Below are 21,872 nucleotides of genomic sequence, written 5' to 3' on the forward strand. Positions count from 1 at the left end.
TTTTAAGTTTAAATTTTTTAAGTTTAAGTCATAATAGTAAAGTAATTTCTTTGCCCACCCAAATTTTATAACATAATAATTTCTTTGCCTACCCGAATTTTTATACCTGCCTATCCGCAAATTCTTTTGTAATAATCCTACTCGCGAACTTTCATAATATTCCTACCTACCTGCAAATTTTATAGTATCCTTATTCACGAATTCTTAGTGTTCCTACCTATCCGCGAATTCCAATTTCTATCCCTACCTAAGAATTTCTATCCCTACCCGTAAGTTCAGATAATACCTATCCAGATATATACCTATCCAGATTTTTATTTTACATTGCACTAATCCTAACAGTATAACTAACCCGCGATTAACCGATGGGAAATGTGAATTTAATAAAATAAACGAGGGAAGAACCTGGACAGTATATGACAGTATATCCTTACATTTTCGTTAATAATTACATACAACTGCACGTATATAACACAATCTTTACTTAGCTATATAACTCTTTCTATATAACTCTTTCGATCAATATTATTATTGATCTTCAGCTATTGTTCTTCAGGCCAGATTTTGTTGGGATCTATCTTTTGTTGTTCCTAGCCGTTGCTTTATTGCCAATTTTGGTCATTTAGCCAGAAATTCTGGCCATACATAGGTCAAAGAGAGAAAGGAGATATACTCCTTCTATTCCAGCTAATTATTAATGCCGATAAATAATATGCTCAATTTTATCGCGTGCATCAATCGTGATATCGTATCGTTCGCCATTCAATTATTAATAAAGTTCAAAATTTTCAACAACATTTTGCATAATATTAATTCAATCAAATCGTGTTTTTTCGAAATATACGAAATATACGTGATTAACATTCGATTTAAAATTTATAGAAATTCTCATATTTCGATATCAATTATTACTTTTCAATTTAATTTAAAGGAACTTGTTTGTATCAGAATAAAAATTGGAGAAATAAATAAATAATATTGCATAAAAATAAATAAATAAAAATAAAAACAATTATAAATTGTATAATGAATATTTGTCCGAACCGAAAAAATCTAAGGCTTTTTTTATTACGTCCGTATTTCCGTAAAATCGAAACTATTATTTGAATCTCATCACATAAATTAGGCGAGAGCGATGTGAAATATTCAGATGAATGACACAAGATCTAAACGGAATAGTAAATATCCCGCATAAGTATATCAATACTGTGCGATATACAATTTTATAAATTATTATATCGATATAAAGTCTAGATATTGTATATCAAATTTATCAAATATAATGACTTAATAAATAAATAACTTTAATAAACAATGTTGTTTAGAAAATCTATGATATGTTAACAACATGTATATTATTCTAAGTCACGTATTAAATTTAAAATCAATCGTTTCAAGATTTTAATACAAAACAGATGTATTTTAAATAAAAATAAATTGATAATTATAAATTATCAATTTAGCAACAAAATATTTACTAGATCTCATGTCATGTCGTTTCGTGTTAACTTGTATAAAACCAAGTTCTTAATTAATATACATGGATAAATTAAACATGTAACATGTTTAGAGTTAAATCGGTTAAATGTTTGTTATATAATTGATTATTACTTTTTCTTATTCATTTATTTATGTTTGTGGTATTACTAAAGAAATTTGAGATTTGAAAGAATATTCATATATATTATTTATATATCTCACTTTTACAAACCGATTTAAATATTTAATCCTGGTAAAATAGAGGAAAAGGATGTAGATAGGTGAATAAAGAACACACATAATGTAAATGTATTCTTATTACACACAAATATAAAATACGAATATTTTTTTATAATCCTTGTTTCATGTATTTACTGAGAAATATCAAAAAATATCATGGAAAATTTATTGCTTTTGAAATATACTATTACATTAATATAACTCTTTTCTTTTATGTGATTTTATGTTATATTTCTATTATTACTAAGTATTTACTTAAAAAATTTGAAAATGAATATAATGATTTATAGCTTTATAGTAAATAAGCTCTATTAACACATTTCCAAAGAAACATCTAATAAATTCAAACAAACTTTATTATTTATTAATTATTTATATTATTTTATATATAACATATACAATTATATATAACATATGTAAATATATCTAATTTCTTAAAATATTTAAATTATTTATATTTTTTTGCAAGAATATATAACTTTTGAATGATTAATATCGACTTCACAATTAAAATATAAAAAAATATATATGTATAATAATGAGATATTGACACAATGAACTTTATTTTATGAATTTTATGTGTCTGTACAAGTGCATTATTGTAATACAATAGATCAAGAAGTAATATTCATTCCAGGATTAAATATACACTCTAAATTGTTTAAATATCTATCCATTTTAAGGCAACGAATCCGTGAAAATATATTCAATATTTTTATGATGAATATATAAAAAATAATCTAATATAATTTTCACAAATTTGTTATCCTAATATAAAAAAATTCATTACTCACCGACCCGATGCGCAACAGCGGAGTTAATCTGCCACGTAGCTACGACGATTCTGTAATACACAAATAAAATATTCAAATTATAGCTCTGAATGATAGATATTTTAGAAAGTAATTCTTACGCGTATCATCTATTTGTTTTTCAATTAAATATTTATTAAAATATATAATTTATAATTTCCAATAATTATATGTAAAATTTCTAAAAAAGATCTTTATAGAAATAAAATCATAAAATTATTATAAAATTTCAAATTGTTTCTCTCTTTTCCAAATTGTACAAATTTTAAATTATCAATATCTAATAATCCAAATAAATAATTCATTCGTTTTAATGAAAATAATTTTAATTTTATCAATAAGAAATGTATATTTACCGCAAGGTTGCTCCGCCGGTGCCCGATGCCTCTCCTAGGCCTCCTCCTCCTCTCACAGGAAGTTAGATCGTTTCCTCGCAGCACAGGACACTCGCGAAAAACACTCGCGAATTATTATAATCGCGCGCGGACTGACTTTCAATAAAAGTCTTTCGCGCGATATTTGATTTAGTCCGATTACTTACCGCACTCCCGAAGCAAACGCGCGACGCGACGAACTGGCTGCAGTTCGTTTATTCACAATTAAATCGGCGACGGAATGTCGATTCAAAACCGACGATTAATGCGTAAAACGCATTATCAACTTTGCCACATAAGAGCCATTTCAATAACTCATCGTATGCTGTGTTAGTATATTATTAATAACAGTAATATTACTTAATATAACGTTAATATTAATGTTATTAATAACAGTGCAACGGGTACTGGTTAGCTTCTTCGTCTTTGGGGTACGTACTCAAGTAGTACAAATTAATCGGCAAATTAGCAGTCAGCCAACATTCTGCCGATTAATAATGCTGCTTAGGTAACCCCTCGGAATACTGAGCCCCTCTGCCACGTCAAGGCCGTACCCATTAGAGGGGGTATTATTTTTATAAAAAGTTATGTTAAAAACTTCAAAGGAAAAGTCGCGAAGTATGTATATAATCTTGTTATAAAGTTTCGGTACGTTTACGAATCATTAATTATGTGAGTTAATAAGCATTTATTATTATATAAGATATTATTTCATAAGATATAATAACGTTTAGCATTAAAGAAATGCGAAGAAATGCGGAGCGACGCGCACTACGACCTGTCTGTACGAATGTCGGTGAATGAATGGTAGCGGGTCAATCACTCGTAAACACGACTCGCGCTATTCGCCATATGTACACAATGAAGCGCGTTACGCGCCGTGTAAACATTTCTCAAGGTTGCTCCAACAACGGTCTGACTACGATGAAATATTCAACAATGTATTACAAATAATATTACAAATTTAACTTATACGAAATATTACAGCATCTTTTAATAACTAAACATTAAATAATATATATATATATATATATATATATATATATATATATATCATTAAAGAATTATCATTACGATTATGAATTATTAATTTGGTTACAATTTGTTCATTGATTTAAATCGGTGGTGAAATCGGTGGATCAATTAAAAATCGACGACTAATGAGTGAAATGCATTTGTTTCACATTAGAGCCATTCACGACTCGTATTTTGATACGTTATTAATAATATTAATATTATCTAATATTATCTAACGTTAATATTAATGTTATTAGTAACGATGCAATAGGTACTGTTAATTTTTTCCTCTTGGGAATACGGAAGGCCCATCGAAGGAGTTATTATTTATAAAAGTCATAAATTTCAAAAGAATAAGTCGCGCGACATATGTATATACTTTGCTAAAAAGTTTTTTGCTTCGATACGTTTAATCAATTGTTAATCAATCATTCATAAGTATTTACTATTATTATATTTATGTAAAATACAGTAATGTTTGATATCATTAGGTAATGAAAAACACAAAGAAACGCGGAGCGACGCGCACCGCTATCCGTACGAACGCTAGTAAATGAATGAAGACAAGCACGTGGAACGCTCGTAAACACGACACGCACTACTCGCCGTATACACAATGGAGCGCGCTACGCGGCGCGTAAACAATTCTCAAGGCTGCGACATTTATACACACACACACACACACACACACACACATATATATATATATATAATGTGCGAAATATTCAACAATAAAAACGAAATATTCAACAATATGAATATATCTAACGAAGCGCTATAATATTTTGATGATTCAACAGTAAATATTATATAATCATTACATTTTAAATATCTTCCTCATAATGTATTATCATGCATTTGCTGTTTTATTTAATAGACTCGTTACAATCAAAGATAGATATGTAAATATCTTGTATGTATGTATATTTTATATGTATTATAATAAATAATTGTTACAATAAACTAGCTGTCGCTATATATGTATATATTATAGAATGCTATATAAATTACAATAAAATGCAAAATAAGAGTTTAAAAATATCCAATGTTAAAGATATTTGTATTAGACTATTTATTATAAAAATAATTGTTCGTAATTATCGTGAATCTATTATCACAGTGTTTTTTTATTATTATATTATATTATTATAATTATTATAATAGAATAAATTATATTAAATACTCTTGATGATATTTGTCGATATATTTGCAAAATATATTTTAATATTCCCACAAAATTTAATTAATATATGAATATATTAATTTTACATTAGATTCTATTCATAAAAGAACCGTGTAAATTGCATATATTAAAAATATTCTCTAGTTCATTACAAAATTTCAAGCTACATCATTTACTATATATTTATTTTTGATGCATAAGATTTACTAAATTTACTGATAAATCGCGTAGTTTTGATTTATTTTTATCCTTAGGGTCTTTGTATTTGTTTCTTTATTTTTAAATTTATATATTTAAATATATTATTTAAATATATATATATTTTTTTTTTAATATATATAAATATATATTTCCTATAATGTAAATATTATAAATTATTTAATGAATTATAAAATATAATTATAAAACATTTAAATTAAGGAACAATAAGTTATAAGAATAATCATAACATATAATTATATGCAAAAAGTCTAATTATAAAGACTTTTAAAATAAGAAAATATTTATCATATATTATCTTTATTGTATCTGTATATTTGCATATAAATCTAAACATATGCTAAATATATATACTAATGTTAATGTTCATCAATACTATATTTTATAATAAAAAAATTACGCAAATGTGAATAAATGTGTAATTACATAAGCATACTTTTGATCTACGAATTGTAGATCTGTAATGTATCTAGTAATTGTATAATTAGCGCGGACACACACCAGAATGGGATTTTATCGGCAGTGTCAGAAAATGAAAGTGGCTGCTTAATTCTAATATGTTAAAATTGAATTTGGGGATGTTAGTGTACGGGATTTCGACGGTCCCACGAAAAAGACTAGGATGGCTCCTTTTAGGTTTCTGTCTAGTAATTAGTTAATTAAAAAGTTTTCATTTAAAACGCATTTTTCGTAATCATCTGTCGATAAAAAAAACCATGACCGACTCACGTTGTCACGAATAAAAAGTTTTATCCTGGATGTTGGCGATACTGACGTGCTTGACAGATTGTGGTTATATGCAGCTATCATCCGATATGTAAACAAAATTGTTTATGTGGTAACGGCATGAAAACGACGTAAACGTGAAACGAAAATTATGTGGTAAAGAGACATCAATCGAATATTCCGAAACGTGCTTTCTTTCGTCGAAATGTAAATTGTAAATGTAGTAAAGCGACAATATTAGCAGAGACCGTTTTTTGTCAGAAAGATGAAAGTGACGACGTTAAAGGGTATTTTTCCCGACCCCAGTAAGTAATGTATATATATATATATCTTTTATTTACTAAACATTTATAAGTACAAAACACTAGATTTTATTTTAGAAAAAGAAAATTACAATTTGCAAATTTGAGTGCTTGAGAAATAATTGATAATACATTGAATATATTATTTGCTGATAGAGCCAGTCAGAAGGAAGAATTTCATTCAGGAGAATGTGAAAAATCTTCGGCGAATGGAACAATGCTTTCAAGCAAATAAAGAGGTAGAAGAGCTGCAAAAATTACAGCTGCATAAACATCATAAGAGTACAGATAAGTACCAAAATGTACCTGCAAAAGTGGTTACTAGTTTCCGAGAGAAGAAGAAACATGAAAGTGATAATATAGATCCAGTGTCAACTGACAAAGTGGAAATTGACAAACAAGCTCAGAATGGGACCAATGTATTCGAATCTGATAAAAAGCATGCTGCTCCTAGTAAAAAAGTTGTTAGGTCAAGTATGAACAATAATATATCAAGTAGACAAATGAAAACTAGCAAACACAAGAGTCCACAAAAACTGCAGTCAAAGGTTTTGTCTGAACCAGATGTTTTGTATAAATCTAATAATGCAAATGGTTTGGATGTGGAAAGCACTGTCAAATATAGAAGTCAAGGGATACAAACCTTAGATACTGATCAAATGGAAAATATATACTCCGAAGGTATTATTCGGTAAGTATTATTGTGATATAAATTTCTCAGATCTAAAAGATACTAATAATATATATATTGAATATATATATTGAATATATATATTGAATAATATATATTGAATAATATATATTGAATACTATGCTTTAAGATATAGAATAGAATTAATAAAAGTCTTGGAAAAATAATATTTTAGATTCATTATTTAATTTTATTTAATTTAGCAATTTTGCCTTGCTTAAATAATTAGCATTTATCTTAATCTTTAAACAAGACTCTTTAATTAACTTTGAAATTTATTATTAATAAAAATACATTAATAATATTAGCAAATTGTGTGAATACTTAATATAAGAGATTTTTTTATTGATGTTTGATTTTTGTCGATAGATATCCATCTAAGAAAGTTACAAATGCGAAGCATGATGAAATAGCAAGCAATGGCGATTTAAATAAGCAAGAAGACAAAATCACGAAAAAACAATTCGATTCTCCTGCAGATAGAGGCGACATGCATAGTCCAGAAGATTTACAGAAGACTGATTTACGAAATTCTGTGTCACTAGCATCCAGAGAAGAGATTAATTTTATCAAATTAAATAAAGAACGCACTTCTGTTGCTAATAAGCTGATGACGCAACTTAACAACGGTGTACCACCTCCAAATTATCGCAAGGGAGTTGTGCCTAAGTACGATATTTAGCGATCACTAGTTGACTTTTTTCGATTTTAAACTAATTAATTAATAACTTTTTTAACTAATTCTTCGTATTATTTTATTTTTTAATTATTTTTTTATATAGTACAATGTCTTGAGAGATACTTAGCTATGTTATAAAACTGAATTTAAAAATTATCAGACTCGAAAGAATTCTCAGATTTTTCATGTATATACATTTATAAGTAAAATAATAGAAAATATAGTATTATATATATATAACAATAAAGAATTATATTTTTAATTTTATTAATCTAATGTCGTTAAATCAAAAAATGAATTTGATTTTCAAATAATTTTTTAAATAGATATCTTCGAGATAGGAAGGAAGCACAAGAAAAAGAGCAGAAGGCCAAAGCGGAAGCATTGCATTCTGACTGTCCAGAGGGTCATGTACCCTTACCTGATCACGAGCGTAAGGAGACACTACGACTATTAAAAAAAAGTATGTATCTATAATATATTAAGAATAGCATTCCAATAACGTTATTTATTCTGAATGTTATTTCATTATTTGAATTCATTGAACTGTATTTTTGGAATGCAGATTATCAAGATTACGTCAACGAATTAAATATGATGCCTATAAAAACGGATACCCTCAGAGCACAGAAGCGCAAGGTCGAAATAGAAAAACAATTGAATAAACTGGAAGAGGGAATCAAAGTATTTTCACGTCCAAAAGTATATGTGAAGATAAATGCATAAATTGCATTGCTTCGATCAGAACAGTGTGTATGTTTAAAAATCCTGACTGTCTGTCCGTTTCAACCCAAAAGATCGCGTGTTATGTCAAAAAGTTCGTATGATAAATACATAATTGTATTTTATTGTTGTAAAATGGCAAAAATTATAATTGCACAAACACATGTACATATACATTGCGCGCGCACTCATACAAAAGTAACACGAAAAATTTAACTATTTTAATCTGATTGACGCGTCTAATTAAAGAAATTCTATAAACAAAGATACATTGAACTATTTTCATACAAGTACAATCTGAATTTTACTAATAATTGTGTAGATTGTATAATAATATCTCTTATTATTAAAAATACAATATTTTATTTAATAAATTAATGATGTACACGATCATTTTATAACCTGCTCATTCTGAACATAACTCTTGTCAATGGTGTGTACAAATGATATTGGATCAAAATGCAGTCTTCCTAAGTTATAAAGCATTTCCTCATTGTCATACCATTTCTTCATGTTAAAATCTTTAAAGAATATCGCTATCTCCTTTTTGGCAGATTCTATAGAATCTAGTGAGAATATTTTTTTTTTTTTAATATAGAGTTTCTATGTATATGTTCGATACTGTATAATACTAGTTACCAGATCCATGCGTAGCATTTCTAGTATCCGATAGTCCAAACATTCCTCTTATAGTATCCTGTGCACTGTATTGTGCTTGATAAACCTTGGTAGGGCCCATCAACTGTCGCCACTTAGTGATAGCGTCATGAGCTGCCAGAATATGAATGTCAGATGGACCGCTACACATGAAAGTCAAGAGACGATTATAAAAAAACTTGTTCCTGTGCTCCTTATAAAACAGTTCGGCTTCCTCGCGAGATATTGTCATCCTGCGCGATCTGACAATTTTGAAATTATTGTCGATTATTAAATCGCGAATTTTCTGAAAAAATAAGGCGAGCTTCAGTTATTAAATCTTCCAGATCGCCTTCCTTTGATATTAACGATCATTGATTATCATTCCCCCGTTATCCTGCAGAGTTTAACCTACATTCTTGTTCCTTGTAAGCGAGGTTAAGTTCGTACCTGAAGAGCAAACGGGGATTTCACGACATGCGGCTTGAGTATCGCCAATGTCAATTGGAGGCACCTTTTCGAGCATGTCAGCATCATTTAATTTATCTAGGAATTCAAAAAAAATACGCGACATCGACGTCACCGCACGTATGATAGATGACAGGCGCGGGAACGCAACAACATCGCCACGTGCGCTTTCACATTCGCTTCCGAAAAATGCCGCATGTCGCGTTCATTCATAAAAGATTCGTCTGACCACATCGCTGACTTCTATTATTTGTTTACACTCCTACGGATATCGATTCAGACTGAAAACAAATATCGCTCAATAATGAAATATTTGTAAATTGTAAATCCATTCCATTTCCAACTTTATTTAACGAAAAAACGCAAAATAACAGTTTTATAATTTAATTATTTAATTAACAGACGTTTAATTACTAAGTAATTTGTTAAATAAATTTACAGAAATAGAAAAGGTAACAAGAAGTTACTGAAAATAAATAGTTATATAATATCTTGAAATGTTATCTTGAAATGAATAACGAAAGAGGATAAATTTAATTATATTATATATATTGTGAAATTTGTCACTTTTATATAATGCGAAAAGAATATATAAATAGTAATCTATAAACATAAGATGTAAAAAAGACTTAATATTTTGACTGCAGATTTAATATTATAAGTTTTTGAAACAATAATTGTAAAGTTAGAATACTCAAGATACTTCTGGAGAAACATATATTTAAAATTAAATATATTTTATAACATTATTAACTGCAACTGTGCTTTAAAAAATTGCAACAGAATTTTTTTTATGAAATATTTTTCTTATAATATATTGTTTCTTATAACACTCATAAATTTCTAAATATATATATATTTTTACACTAAATATAATATAATAATAAAAACGGTAAATTTCTTCTGTAAAGTATTATATAATTTGTTTCACTCTGTTCAATTCTTATAAAATAATAGTTATTTAATTTCTCTTGATTGTCATCTTTTAATATACTATCATTTATTGTTCTGTGTCATTCTAAAATTATTATTTTGTAATTTGGACATTTCATACAAATTAATATTAATGTTATGTGTCAGAAATAATTATACTATTTGCTTTTTTAGATTAGTTCTAAATTTTGTTTCAACAGCGACGTGTTGCAAAAACTACACGGATAGAACATGGAAATATCAATTACGACTGGAAACTGTAGCGTGATAGCTTTGAGATACTCTGCATATCATCGTAACCAGATGTCGTTCGCTCGATAAAGACGCTAAGATGTAAACAGAAGGAATGCACAAATACGCAAATATACAAAATCGTGCGCGCTCGCGCAAGTAAAACGAAGTACAGCGGAAAGAAGCGAGAGGCTGTAAAGCAAATAGAAATGGGAAACAATACGCAATGCCGCCGAGTTGCCAGTAGTAGAAGCCAGCCAGCCACTATTCTCCCCTTCTCGCGCTCCCCCGGCAACCCTTCAGCCCGTCAGATGTATCTGCAACGGTCGATCCTACCTCCCTTTCTCTCCTGTTGCTCATCCCGTTACTATCTTCCTCTGCTGCCTGCGTCTTCCTGTCTCTTTCCTTCCTTTCCTTCCGTTCCCTGATACCCCCGGTGATACAGGGAGAGAGAGAGAGAGCCATTCGAAGTACAATGGCTGGCTATAAATTACCCTTGGAAACGCTGGCATTAGATCCTGCCGGATTTAGACCCTTTATACAAAGCCGCCTCTCGCGAGAGGAAGAGGGCTTAATTGAGCGACCTCGATATAGAAATCGCGATACGAATCGTGGACTATTCGAATCCTCATGCTACAGCGAGAGATTCTCACCTTGACTGTTGTGCGTATTACCGAGCAACTTAACCCTTCACGTTGTCAACTTAACCCTTCATTTTCACTATCACGTTAGGTTCACGTTGAACCTAACGTGATAGTGAAAATGAAAACCGCTTGATTAGAAGAAAAATAAAAGTATGCCATAAAAGTATGCCATAAAATTGGATTGAGTCAATTTGCACATGTTTATTCACGTTTATCTAATGTCTAAAAAAATAAAGAACAACTTTCAGAAAAGAATGGTTTTTCAAAGTTCATATGTTTTCTATATTTTACAAAATGTACAAAAGATTATTAATTGTTTTATTATCTATTGATAAATCTGCAGACACTTATCTGCAAACACTTCGCAAAATCAAATGAAAATTTTAATTGTTCTGAAATAATCTTTTGCTCGTTCTCTTTCACGATCTTTCACGTTATACGAAAATATTCATAGAAATTTTCTTTCATTCGAAATATAAAAGATTATTTGAACTTTGCGAATTTTAATATGATTAAAATAGCGAAAGGATTTAGTCTCGGATTTCAGTATTCTTTTATAAATTCCGCTATAATATAATTCTTTTTATTTCGCAATACGCGCGCCGTATTGTATTCCGTCGGAAAAAAACTCTCGCGCCTTCCGGATTGATTTATCGCAACTAATTCCTACCTGAATGGTAATCGCGTATCGCGCCCACTCCGTGGTCGGTCTCGTCGTTAAATTCGTACACACACGCGGACGCGCATTTACACACGCACACAGGCAGCGAATGTAACGAGAACGAGCGAGCGAGTGACAAATTACGAATAAAATATTGATTCGCCGGTTGCACCGCCGGTTTGTCGGCACGAGCGTTACGCCGAATTAATGTACCAGCGTATATAATTGCACTACCGTTCGTATTAATTACCCGTTCGTAAGCTGCGTCAGTCTCGAATTGCAGCGGCCGTACCTCGATTATTCCAACAAATTATATCCGCGAGAGCAATCCCCATTATGTTCTCCTTTCTCGAAAATGGCATCGATTCCGTTAACGGTTGTTTGGTTGTCAGAAAACGAAAGATGTGTTAAGATGATGGCGGTTTCTTCGGCTCGATTATTCCAATTAATATAAATTTGGTCGCCATTTGTAGAATTAATTTGATGATATTCTTTATTTTATTGATTTGTAAGTTTTAATATTTCAAGAAATATTCGCTTTACTTCATATATTTACAATAACGTATAATGCGGTAACACCGCGTTGAGATTCTCTCTCTTTTTTTAAATATTGACTAAAGAGATATATTTTATTAAGTTTTATTAAAAATTACAAGGACAAATACTTAATTACTTAAATTAAAAATTATTTTTGAATTTTAAAATAAATTCACGTTTAAAATAACTAACTATACAAATCTTAAGTGCAAATTTGCAAATAGAATCTGCAAAGAACCTTTTCAGTTTCAAACAAATCATTCATCACGTTATCGCTGCGGTTATCACTGATACTCACGATGCATTGTCGAATTATTTGGCTCGTTGACCGCATAGCTACGATAGCGAACAGACGATTCATTGAATAAAAGAATACAAATGAGATCGCGGAAAGTTTCAAATCGAATTCCGGTCGAAGTTTTACGAGCGGATTGTCCGTAAAAACGGCGAATCGTGTTTCGTGTTTTCTCAACCCCTTTTCTCTTGCTTGGACTAGTTCTGGGTCGTTTTGGTATCCTCTCTCTCTTTTCAGCTTTCTCTTATTTTCTATACTCCCTTTCTGCGGCTACGACGACAAACGACAACAAACGGCTTCTTTCGGCCTCTCGGAAAACAACTTTAATCGCCTTCAACCTGTGCGGTTTTGACGCTTGTTACCGAAAAGTGGGACTTTTCATCGTCGAAGGGAAAAAACGAAGAGTATAGCGCTAGCAGAATAAAACGCAGTAAAGGAAATACGATTTTGAAATGAATACAGAATAAGTACAAAATGAGTGAAATATACTATTTAAAGAGAAAGAAGTCAAAGTATATAAATGGTAGCGATGATAGAAGATACACTCAGAATCTAGAACAAATTGGATTGATTGGAAGTAATTTATTTTATGTAAATTACAATTCTCTTGACTTTAAATAACATATATATCATCTAAATCTTTGGAAATATTTTTACTGTCTTCAATAAGAATATCCAAAGAATCATATAATTTCCTTTTACATATATGTATACAAATATTTATTGAAGAAAGCGGTTGAGGAGTCAAAAGTTAAAAGCAAGATTCTTAGGAAGTTTACTTGCTACGGGCGAATCTTCTTCAATAACTTTAGCTGTGAACTTTCGCCGGAATATTTTCTTGCAGCTGCGAGGAATCGTTCTCGAAGCAGTTTTTGAATAGTTTGGCGAATTATTGGCAATCAAACTGATATTATTTTTTATTAAAATCTCTAACGTATGTATAATTTTAACAATTTTTAATATAATAATCTAAAGTAACAAACAACTAAGGAAAGAGATGAATATTCATAAAATAATTTCCTAGACAATAATAAAATCATATGATTATGATTTGGTAATATACAATGATTTGGTAATACAATAAAAACATTTTAAAAATATTATATATATATATATATATATATATATATATGTGTGTGTGTGTGTGTGTATATAGAATATTGTTTCATAATAAGTTCTATAGAAATTATAATGATTAAATTGAAAAGCACTATGAGATTGAGATCTACATAATATTCCAATACTTTATTATATTTTTAATTTGTAAATGCAAAAAAGTTTACAATTTTTTAATAATATTTGTATTTATACATCTTCGTATAAATATATCTACAAGATATTCATGTCCGCAAACAATGGTGCAATTTTTCTTAATTTTTAAAACTTATGAAATTTCAGATATGTGTAAAGAAAATTATGAAAAACTTTCTTTGTTCCTCAACAATCTCATTAAATACAAGTTTCAAGTTGGCAGACAACAATAAATTTCTTAATATATTTCTTTGACAGTTAAGTAAACCGGTTTTTGTTTGCAAAATCATTAACGTTTCTATCATGTCAAACGTTATACAAGTTATTGGTATGGATAAATCGTCAAAGATTTAAAAAAATTACTAAGATTTATAATTTCTTTCACAAATTCAATTATCTGATATAACTTCCTTAGACAAAAAAATTTTTCTTTTTCTTAAGATTTTCTTTCAGTAAGTACCTACATGTCTCCGATTTTGAAAAATTAAAATTAATAAATAAAATTTTCCAATTATATTTTTTTCACCTAATTCTAGATCAATTTTTTCTTGCATTATTTAATTAGTTTTATTAGAAGTCTTTTTAGAAAATTATATTAGTTTTTCTCTAAAAGTTTTATTATTATATTTTTACATTTCCTTTCTCTTAACAATATTTTACAATATTACAATATTTTTTTAAAAATATGTTATCAAATTTGTATTCTATATTTCTTCTATATTTTTATTCTTATTTATATTCTATTAGTAGTATAATTTTTAATATTAACTTATTATTATAAGAATATTAATAAAATTTTTATTAAATTTATATTAAATTATATAATTTATATTAAAATGAATTATACTTTACGTATAAAAAATACTGTTACAGGCTGAAATTATCTTTTTTCAAGTTTCTAAATTGACAATTTTATTTGTCACTCGTTGTCACACTTTTCCATGAACACTTAATTTCAATAGTTAATATTAGTAGCAGATAGCATTACAGCAACGGGATGTTAAGTTACGTCAGCTGTCGTAAAGAGGATGCGGAAATCAGGGACGATGAGCGAACCGGGGAAACTTAATTTGCCACCAACACGCCGCTAAATCTGAACGACTCGAGCCGGATTCGCCAAAGATTTCGTCCTTTCTCGAATACTCGCTCATGGAGGGCGCATCTCCGGCTTGAGAATGCCACTTACTCATTCCGTTCCCTCCCTTTGTGGTCACCTTACTCCAACCCTCTCCATCGTTCATTAGCACTCCCCACGTTTCCTATCTCTTACTCCTACTCCCTTTCAGAAACGCAACTAATTCAGATAATCTTCTCTCTAATTTCTAATTTTTTTTATTTAATGAAAAATATCGTTAAATTCTTGTTACTCTTAAAATACATTATTTCAAATTGACATAACAACTATATCATACAGCTAAGCCTAGTAATTAATATATCACAATTCTATAAAGACTTTACTTTAAATAAGTAAATGAATAATATAAATTAAAAATTTTATGCAAGATTATTATATATTATCATTTTTCAAAAGTTCATTGGAATTTAATAAAACCTATGTCAAAGTAAAGTGAGTAAATCTTTTTAATTACACAAATAAAGAATCTTTGATAATAAATATTCCAATTTTCTAATTCATGTAATTTTGCAAAAAGCAATTTTTGATTACACATGAAGCAGCCAATATCACTCTAATAATCTTTTAATAGTCTTTTCCTATTGTACTTTCCTATTGTACTTCTGTTTTCAACTTTATTTCGATTTTTTCGATGCTGATACTCTCTTTTCCTTTGAGTCGGGTTAATCCAGATCGCCCTTGTAAAGCTTTAGACAAGCCTTAAGATTCCACCCTGTCTCTCGCACGTTGCGAATTAAATTTCGTCCTTGTGCTTTTCCCTTCGACGCGGGCGTTCCCTTTCAGCACTCTTCGAGGCGAAATTCGTTTATTTATGGGGAGTACGATGAAAGAGCAAAGACAGGTGAGTGACCGGACGAAGCGACAAAACGAGAGCTGAAAAATCCTTGACTGATCGAATAAAAGTAGCCGTCTCTTGGGGAGAACTTGACGTGACAGGAAAACGAAACTATTAAGGGTCACAGAAAGACACCCAATATTCAAAGGAGGGATCTTTAACAGCCTCGAGGGACCTCCTTTCGAGGAACGATGGCACTAAAAGTCCTTGCTGTATGATGGTTTGATAACAAGGAAGAAAGAAAGGAAGGAGGGAACATATCGCGGCAGGATCTGCAAAACTTACATGGATAACACGACAAAATGATTTCGTGGACAAAAGAGGAAAAATTAGCTACATGTCTAATAATAAAAATTAAAAGTTCCAATAAAGTACGACGTCCAATTAAACTGTCGCCGAAGAAAGATGGTCGCTATTCATCGAGGAAGACACCATTCTGAAGTTTGATAGAAATCTTATGAAATACGCGATAAATGTAATCAAAACGACATGACACGATGTGTCATCTATAAGCTTAAACTATTTAATTTGTGCTCAATATATGCAATTTTTCTTCACAACTTTCTTGATTTCTGACTATGTAAAAATGTATTACAGATAAATTATATTTATTAAAATAAGAAGACTCTATTTGAAATTAATCGGGAACTAAAACTTTTAAGAGAAAAGAAATATGCAAATTTACGTTCTATTAAAGTTTCTGAAAATTTTCCCGTTTTTAATAATTTATAACTGAGAGACTATTCCTGCCTCAATATTTCCGTTCGGTAAAAATTGACTCCAAGGTATTCAGAAACTTTTCTAAGGATAAGAGAGCGGCGGTAGCGAGATTTCCGTACGATGGCGGCGTACACGTGTGTACCTCTATTAGCGCGTAAATCACGCGTACGAAGGTGCAGTTTCATTACAAAAAATTTATAACTTTGCTCCCCGTTTCCACTTTCGCTGCTTTCCCGAAGGGTTGTTATTGGCTTTACACGCCTTACAGGTTACATGCGCGCACAGGAAAGACACTGATTCTCGTGCAAAGACGATAAAACGATGCTCGCACGACGACGATCTATCTCCGGAGGAGGCACGAAGAAACAGCCCAGCCCGAGTTCTTTATCGTTTTTAATATTTTTCGCCCCCGCAGGCGACGCCGCCAACCGGTAAGTCTACGGGGATAAAGCGGAGTTTTCCATCCCTTAGGTTGGAAAACGTGGTCCTGCAAGTGTAAACAGGACTGGCAAAAGACGTTAAACGAGATGAGCTCCTAAGGCATCGAAGAATATAGGATGTTCCTGCTGTTTTCCTTCAGTTTTTTCTGCATACGTCTTTATCGAATTTAAAAAAAAATTAATATTGAATATAATTTTTTGTTATCTTAAATTATAATGTTATTTTGGTAAGTAAATTTATACTAAAATTTATACTAAAATTCTAATATATTTATTTTCTGCGAGATGTAGCGTAATACAGTAATAATTTATTAATTTTAAAAAATTAATAAATCACTATAATAAATAAAAATTTCATGTCAACTAAATTAAAATTATATTAATTCAACTAAAATTGAATTATTACTTAAAAATTTAAACGGCGAATCATAGAATTCTGGATAATTAATTTTATAATAATATAACCTTCCCATTCCGCATTTTTGCATTTTTTTATCTGGATATATGATATCATTTACATTTACATAATAATTTTTCCCGAAATTTTTGTTTTTTTGGCAATTGTCATGAATTTGTTTCAACCTTCTGCTTTTTTCTTATGGCTTTAACCTTTTGCTTCTCTCTTATGTCGCAAAGAAAATCTAGACTCGTAAAAAGAAGAAACTGCAGAATTATTTTAATGTCTTTATAGTATATCTTCCTATTTTCTGACACATATCTAAGTCGGTTTAGCACTCTTCCTTGGCTCGCATTCCTGAATCTGTTCGTGCTTACATCTCATTCTTGAGTCTTTGATATAATACCTCATGTGGGGTGTTGCGAAAAGCCATAAAGACGGTTTTGGTGGAAGTAAGTATAAAACTCTTACTGCATCGTAGTGAACAGGACAAGCGTAAAACCTCCAGGGATAAAAAATGGGGAGGCGGAAAGAACGGGGACAAATAAGTCGCTTCGAACAAAAAAATCACGTCACGCGTCTCTTCATCCCGCGAAGAATTTTCTTCACATTTTCTTTTACTGTCTGTATCTACCCTCTTTTCTCATCACCCGTCACTTTCTCCTTTTGCTCCTTCGCCTTCATTTCTTTTCCCGCAGCTTAAGAAAAGTTGCGCAATTTGTTCTTCTTCTGCCCTTCGATATATAGGCTGTCCCAGAATTCGCATCATTCCTTTCAAGATATTGAATGTGGAAAGAAAGAAAAATATCAGTTGTTTCAAAATATTAATGATTTTCAATATATAATAATAGCTGTAAAATATATACGTGGATATATAAATAAAAACGTAGAAATAACTTTTTTTCTTATTATTATTATGTAAAACATAATAAATTTCTTTATTAATATTTACAAAGTACTGTATGTCTGAAATAATTATTATTTTAATACAATTATTACGATAATATATTTCGATAATGTATGTATTCGATTTTATATTCTCAATCGGCATTTATATTGCTTATCTTTCCTATTGTGCACATTACACCAATGCGCCGATTGAAAATGCTAGCAAACCGGAAGTAATACGCATGTTATGATATTATTATTAATTAAGGCAATAAATTTATTAATGAACTAATTATGATCTGTAATATACCAAACTTTCAAGCGGATACAAGAATGGCGCGTAATTTATTTGTTTGTCCGATAAAATTGAATCATGGGTAATAATGAATGTAATAATTATTAAAATTAACGACGAGAAATTACTGAAATTTATCGGTTTTTACAAATACAGAGATGTGCTATAGATCATTAGATATTAGCCAGTTATATAAAATAGTTATCTAAAGTATATAATGTTACATTAATTAATATAATTAGATATTTATTTTTTAACGTAAAAAGAATTCAAATTAATCTACTTTATTATTTCAAACAATTTGATCAATATCTAAATTAATTATGAAAAATGTAATTGGATGGATAAATGTAATTAGACTTTTTATCTATATTATATTTATTATATATTTATTTATTTATTTATTTATTTATTTATCTATTTTCTTTAATATGATTTTCAGAAGAAAATTTGTATATGATAACAAGCTCTGAAATGTTTCAGTCATCAGTTTGTTTTGAAAAAAATTCTAGAAAAAAATTTCTTGAAGAACATTTAACATTTTTTATTTTTAAGAATTTTACTTGCTTGCCGTTAATCGCTTAAACCTTTAATAAGACTCGCATGAATTCCTTGTTGTCTGACATTAAACTAAATGATCTGTTCCTTAACGCACTTATAGAGAAAAGAATGGACCTTATCGATCAATAAGAGCGGTATTAGCGATAAGGTTTATGAGTGCGAGTTCGTCATAACGGGAGAGAGAAGACTAGCGAATAAATCGGCTGTAAACGGCTGGTAAGCGCGATTTATTCGCTCGTCGTAGAGCCGAGAGCTGAAAAGAGGCGTTTCCGAGTGGCAATAACGGATGGGATAATAATTGAAATTAGGAGGCGGCTGCGGAAGGGCTAATACGCTCGCGCGCCGAGAGCTGCTGGTCGAGTTCGTCGAGCCGGCAATTAAATCCCTGACGTATCGCGACCGCGATCTCCGCCTTAAGCCCGTACCGACGTGATGAAACGCGCGGCCCTTTTGCCGCAAAACGGCTCCATGAATTCGCCTGCATGTGAATTACGCACTTTGCACGCTCGCTTAAAGATCGTCGGATATCCTGAGAGGGAGCGGTACCACGGTTGTCATCGAATCTGCTACGAGCAGCGTCTCGTGGAGAAATAATTACAACGGTGACTAAAGAAATAATATATGTGTAGACGTATTATATACTTTTTAAAACTATATATATAATTATTTATTTATTATAATATTTATTATAATTTATATAGTTATTTATTTTGCAAAATAATAGATGTCGGAGTTATACAGCCTATTTTTCAAAAATATATTTTTCGAGATTTTTCGGGAATATATATATATATATATATATATATATATATATATTATTTTGCAAAATAAATAAAAATAATTACAATTCAATTATTAATTATCAATTAATTATAAATTAATTATCAATAAAGTTTTTGTTTTGAATACTTCTAATTTTCATATTATTGTTAATTTATAAAATATTTTTGTAATTTAATAAATTATTAATGAAATTGTAGTAATGCAGACATATTCTGTAAAAGAAAATAATATTTTTGAAAACAAAGCTCGTACTTTTTTCCAACATCTCAGTAGAAGATCATAAAGATACAATTTGTTTTTAGCTCAAATTTCAGAATTTCATTTTGAATACAAAGGTGTACATACAAAGGTAAAATTTAATTTAAAATCTAATTTCCACGGGTTTAAGATTAACCTTTCAGGTGTTATTTTATGCAAAATGTTTGTTAAGAGAAATATAAATTTACATAAAATCTAGAAATAAGTACGCGAAAAAGAGAACTGCCGACTGAACTTCTCATCTATATATGCAGAACACTTTCAACATAAGTCTTTACTTTTTATTCATCATAGAATAGTATTCTCATCAACGATGATGTCGTTATCAAAACCGTTCGAAAGAAAGGAGAGTAGGATAGAGAACGAAATACGTTAGTGACAAAGTGGAGATAAAGTGAGGAGGGGAGCGAGCGGTTTCTGGAACGATAGGCATCTCCAGACGGTCTGCAATGAACTACCCTTAACCGTATTCAACTCCTCGACCCTTCGAGGGTAATAAACGACTGTCTAGAGCGCATAAAGAGCGGATTCGACTTCGTAAGGATCTTTACGATGTCCCTCTGACAAACGATCCGGTGCTTGAGCGACGATCTTCGTCAAGATTGCAGCCGGATCTTTCGTCTACCATTTCACTTTGGATGTCCCTCAGCACTTTCGATTTCGTATGCGCAGTGTTCTGGTGCCGTATCGCATCAGCCACAGATTCTTTGATGAATTCTTAGATTAGAATTCTTCATGTCAGCGAAAATGTCATGACTCGCTAGTAAAATATTTGTTTATATTCACTTCACATATTTATAAAATAAGTCTATTGTAATATATGTGCTGTATAATATACGTCACATGAACTAAAACTTTGACAATTTTTAAAAAAATTTTGGATATCAAATTTTTAAAACAAATTTACTAAATCTTTTTAACATTTTATGTATTTCTTTCGTCTCTTTTTTGAAAGAGAAGCGATTATTAAGTATAAATATGTATAAATATGTATAAAAATTATATTTTTATCAATTCTTTTATTTCTAGAAATCTTTTCTAGAAAATTATGATCAAAATTATGATTTTTACTTCTTTTACGAAGAAAATATCTTAATAACTGCGATTCTGGCTCGTCAATTTTGCACTGTAATCCGGTTTTTGCGCTCTTCGAATCGCGCTCATCCAGCTGCTCGATCACTTTCTTTCAGTCTTCTTTTCAGCGATTTCAAATAATAAACGGATCAGCACGGAAGCACTCGGATGCAACTACTTGACAAATGATCCCTGGCGACGATTCCCAATTTCTCTTCATCACGATGATGGTCATGGATACTTTGTTTTACTCGCGCAATGTATCGCTTTCGCATTCGCTCGCGACGAAGTAATTCCCGGCATGAAATTTCGCTCTCCAAAAGAGAATCCCCGCGATACCTTAGCGTCACGTGTGCTTTCAACGACTCACTTCTAATTACACATC

At 30.3% G+C, this 21,872-nt stretch overlaps 2 protein-coding genes across 2 annotated transcripts; one reads left to right on the forward strand and one right to left on the reverse strand.

Moving 5' to 3' along the window:
• The first annotated feature begins 6,074 nt into the window (after nt 1-6,074).
• Nucleotides 6,075-8,819, forward strand: LOC105426740 (uncharacterized). The gene is made up of 5 exons (XM_011638115.3): nt 6,075-6,355; nt 6,509-7,043; nt 7,413-7,712; nt 8,049-8,185; nt 8,288-8,819. The coding sequence occupies exons 1-5, from the start codon at nt 6,316-6,318 to the stop codon at nt 8,446-8,448; spliced, it is 1,173 nt and encodes a 390-aa protein (XP_011636417.2). The 5' UTR covers nt 6,075-6,315; the 3' UTR covers nt 8,449-8,819.
• On the reverse strand, nt 8,541-9,779 carry LOC105426741 (nucleoside diphosphate kinase 6, mitochondrial). Its single transcript, XM_011638116.3, has 3 exons — nt 9,532-9,779; nt 9,085-9,388; nt 8,541-9,011 (listed from the first exon to the last, which is right to left on the reverse strand). Exons 1-3 carry the CDS (start codon nt 9,616-9,618, stop codon nt 8,836-8,838), a joined length of 567 nt encoding a protein of 188 aa, XP_011636418.1. The 5' UTR covers nt 9,619-9,779; the 3' UTR covers nt 8,541-8,835.
• Nucleotides 9,780-21,872: the final 12,093 nt, after the last annotated feature.

This window comes from Pogonomyrmex barbatus, unplaced genomic scaffold (genome assembly GCF_055798465.1).
Source record: "Pogonomyrmex barbatus isolate J1 unplaced genomic scaffold, ASM5579846v1 scaffold1, whole genome shotgun sequence".
Taxonomy (NCBI): domain Eukaryota; kingdom Metazoa; phylum Arthropoda; class Insecta; order Hymenoptera; family Formicidae; genus Pogonomyrmex; species Pogonomyrmex barbatus.

Bases quoted from the DNA above. Each gene is read 5' to 3' on its own strand.
- LOC105426740 (XM_011638115.3), top strand. From the start codon at position 6,316: ATGAAAGTGACGACGTTAAAGGGTATTTTTCCCGACCCCA. The intron at 7,044-7,412 runs GTAAGTATTATT...TTTTGTCGATAG, and splicing joins TACTCCGAAGGTATTATTCG to ATATCCATCTAAGAAAGTTA. The intron at 8,186-8,287 runs GTATGTATCTAT...TTTGGAATGCAG, and splicing joins ACTACGACTATTAAAAAAAA to ATTATCAAGATTACGTCAAC.
- LOC105426741 (XM_011638116.3), bottom strand. From the start codon at position 9,618: ATGATGCTGACATGCTCGAAAAGGTGCCTCCAATTGACATTGGCGATA. The intron at 9,389-9,531 runs GTACGAACTTAA...TTATTTTTTCAG, and splicing joins AATCCCCGTTTGCTCTTCAG to AAAATTCGCGATTTAATAAT. The intron at 9,012-9,084 runs GTAACTAGTATT...TATTCTCACTAG, and splicing joins AAATGCTACGCATGGATCTG to ATTCTATAGAATCTGCCAAA.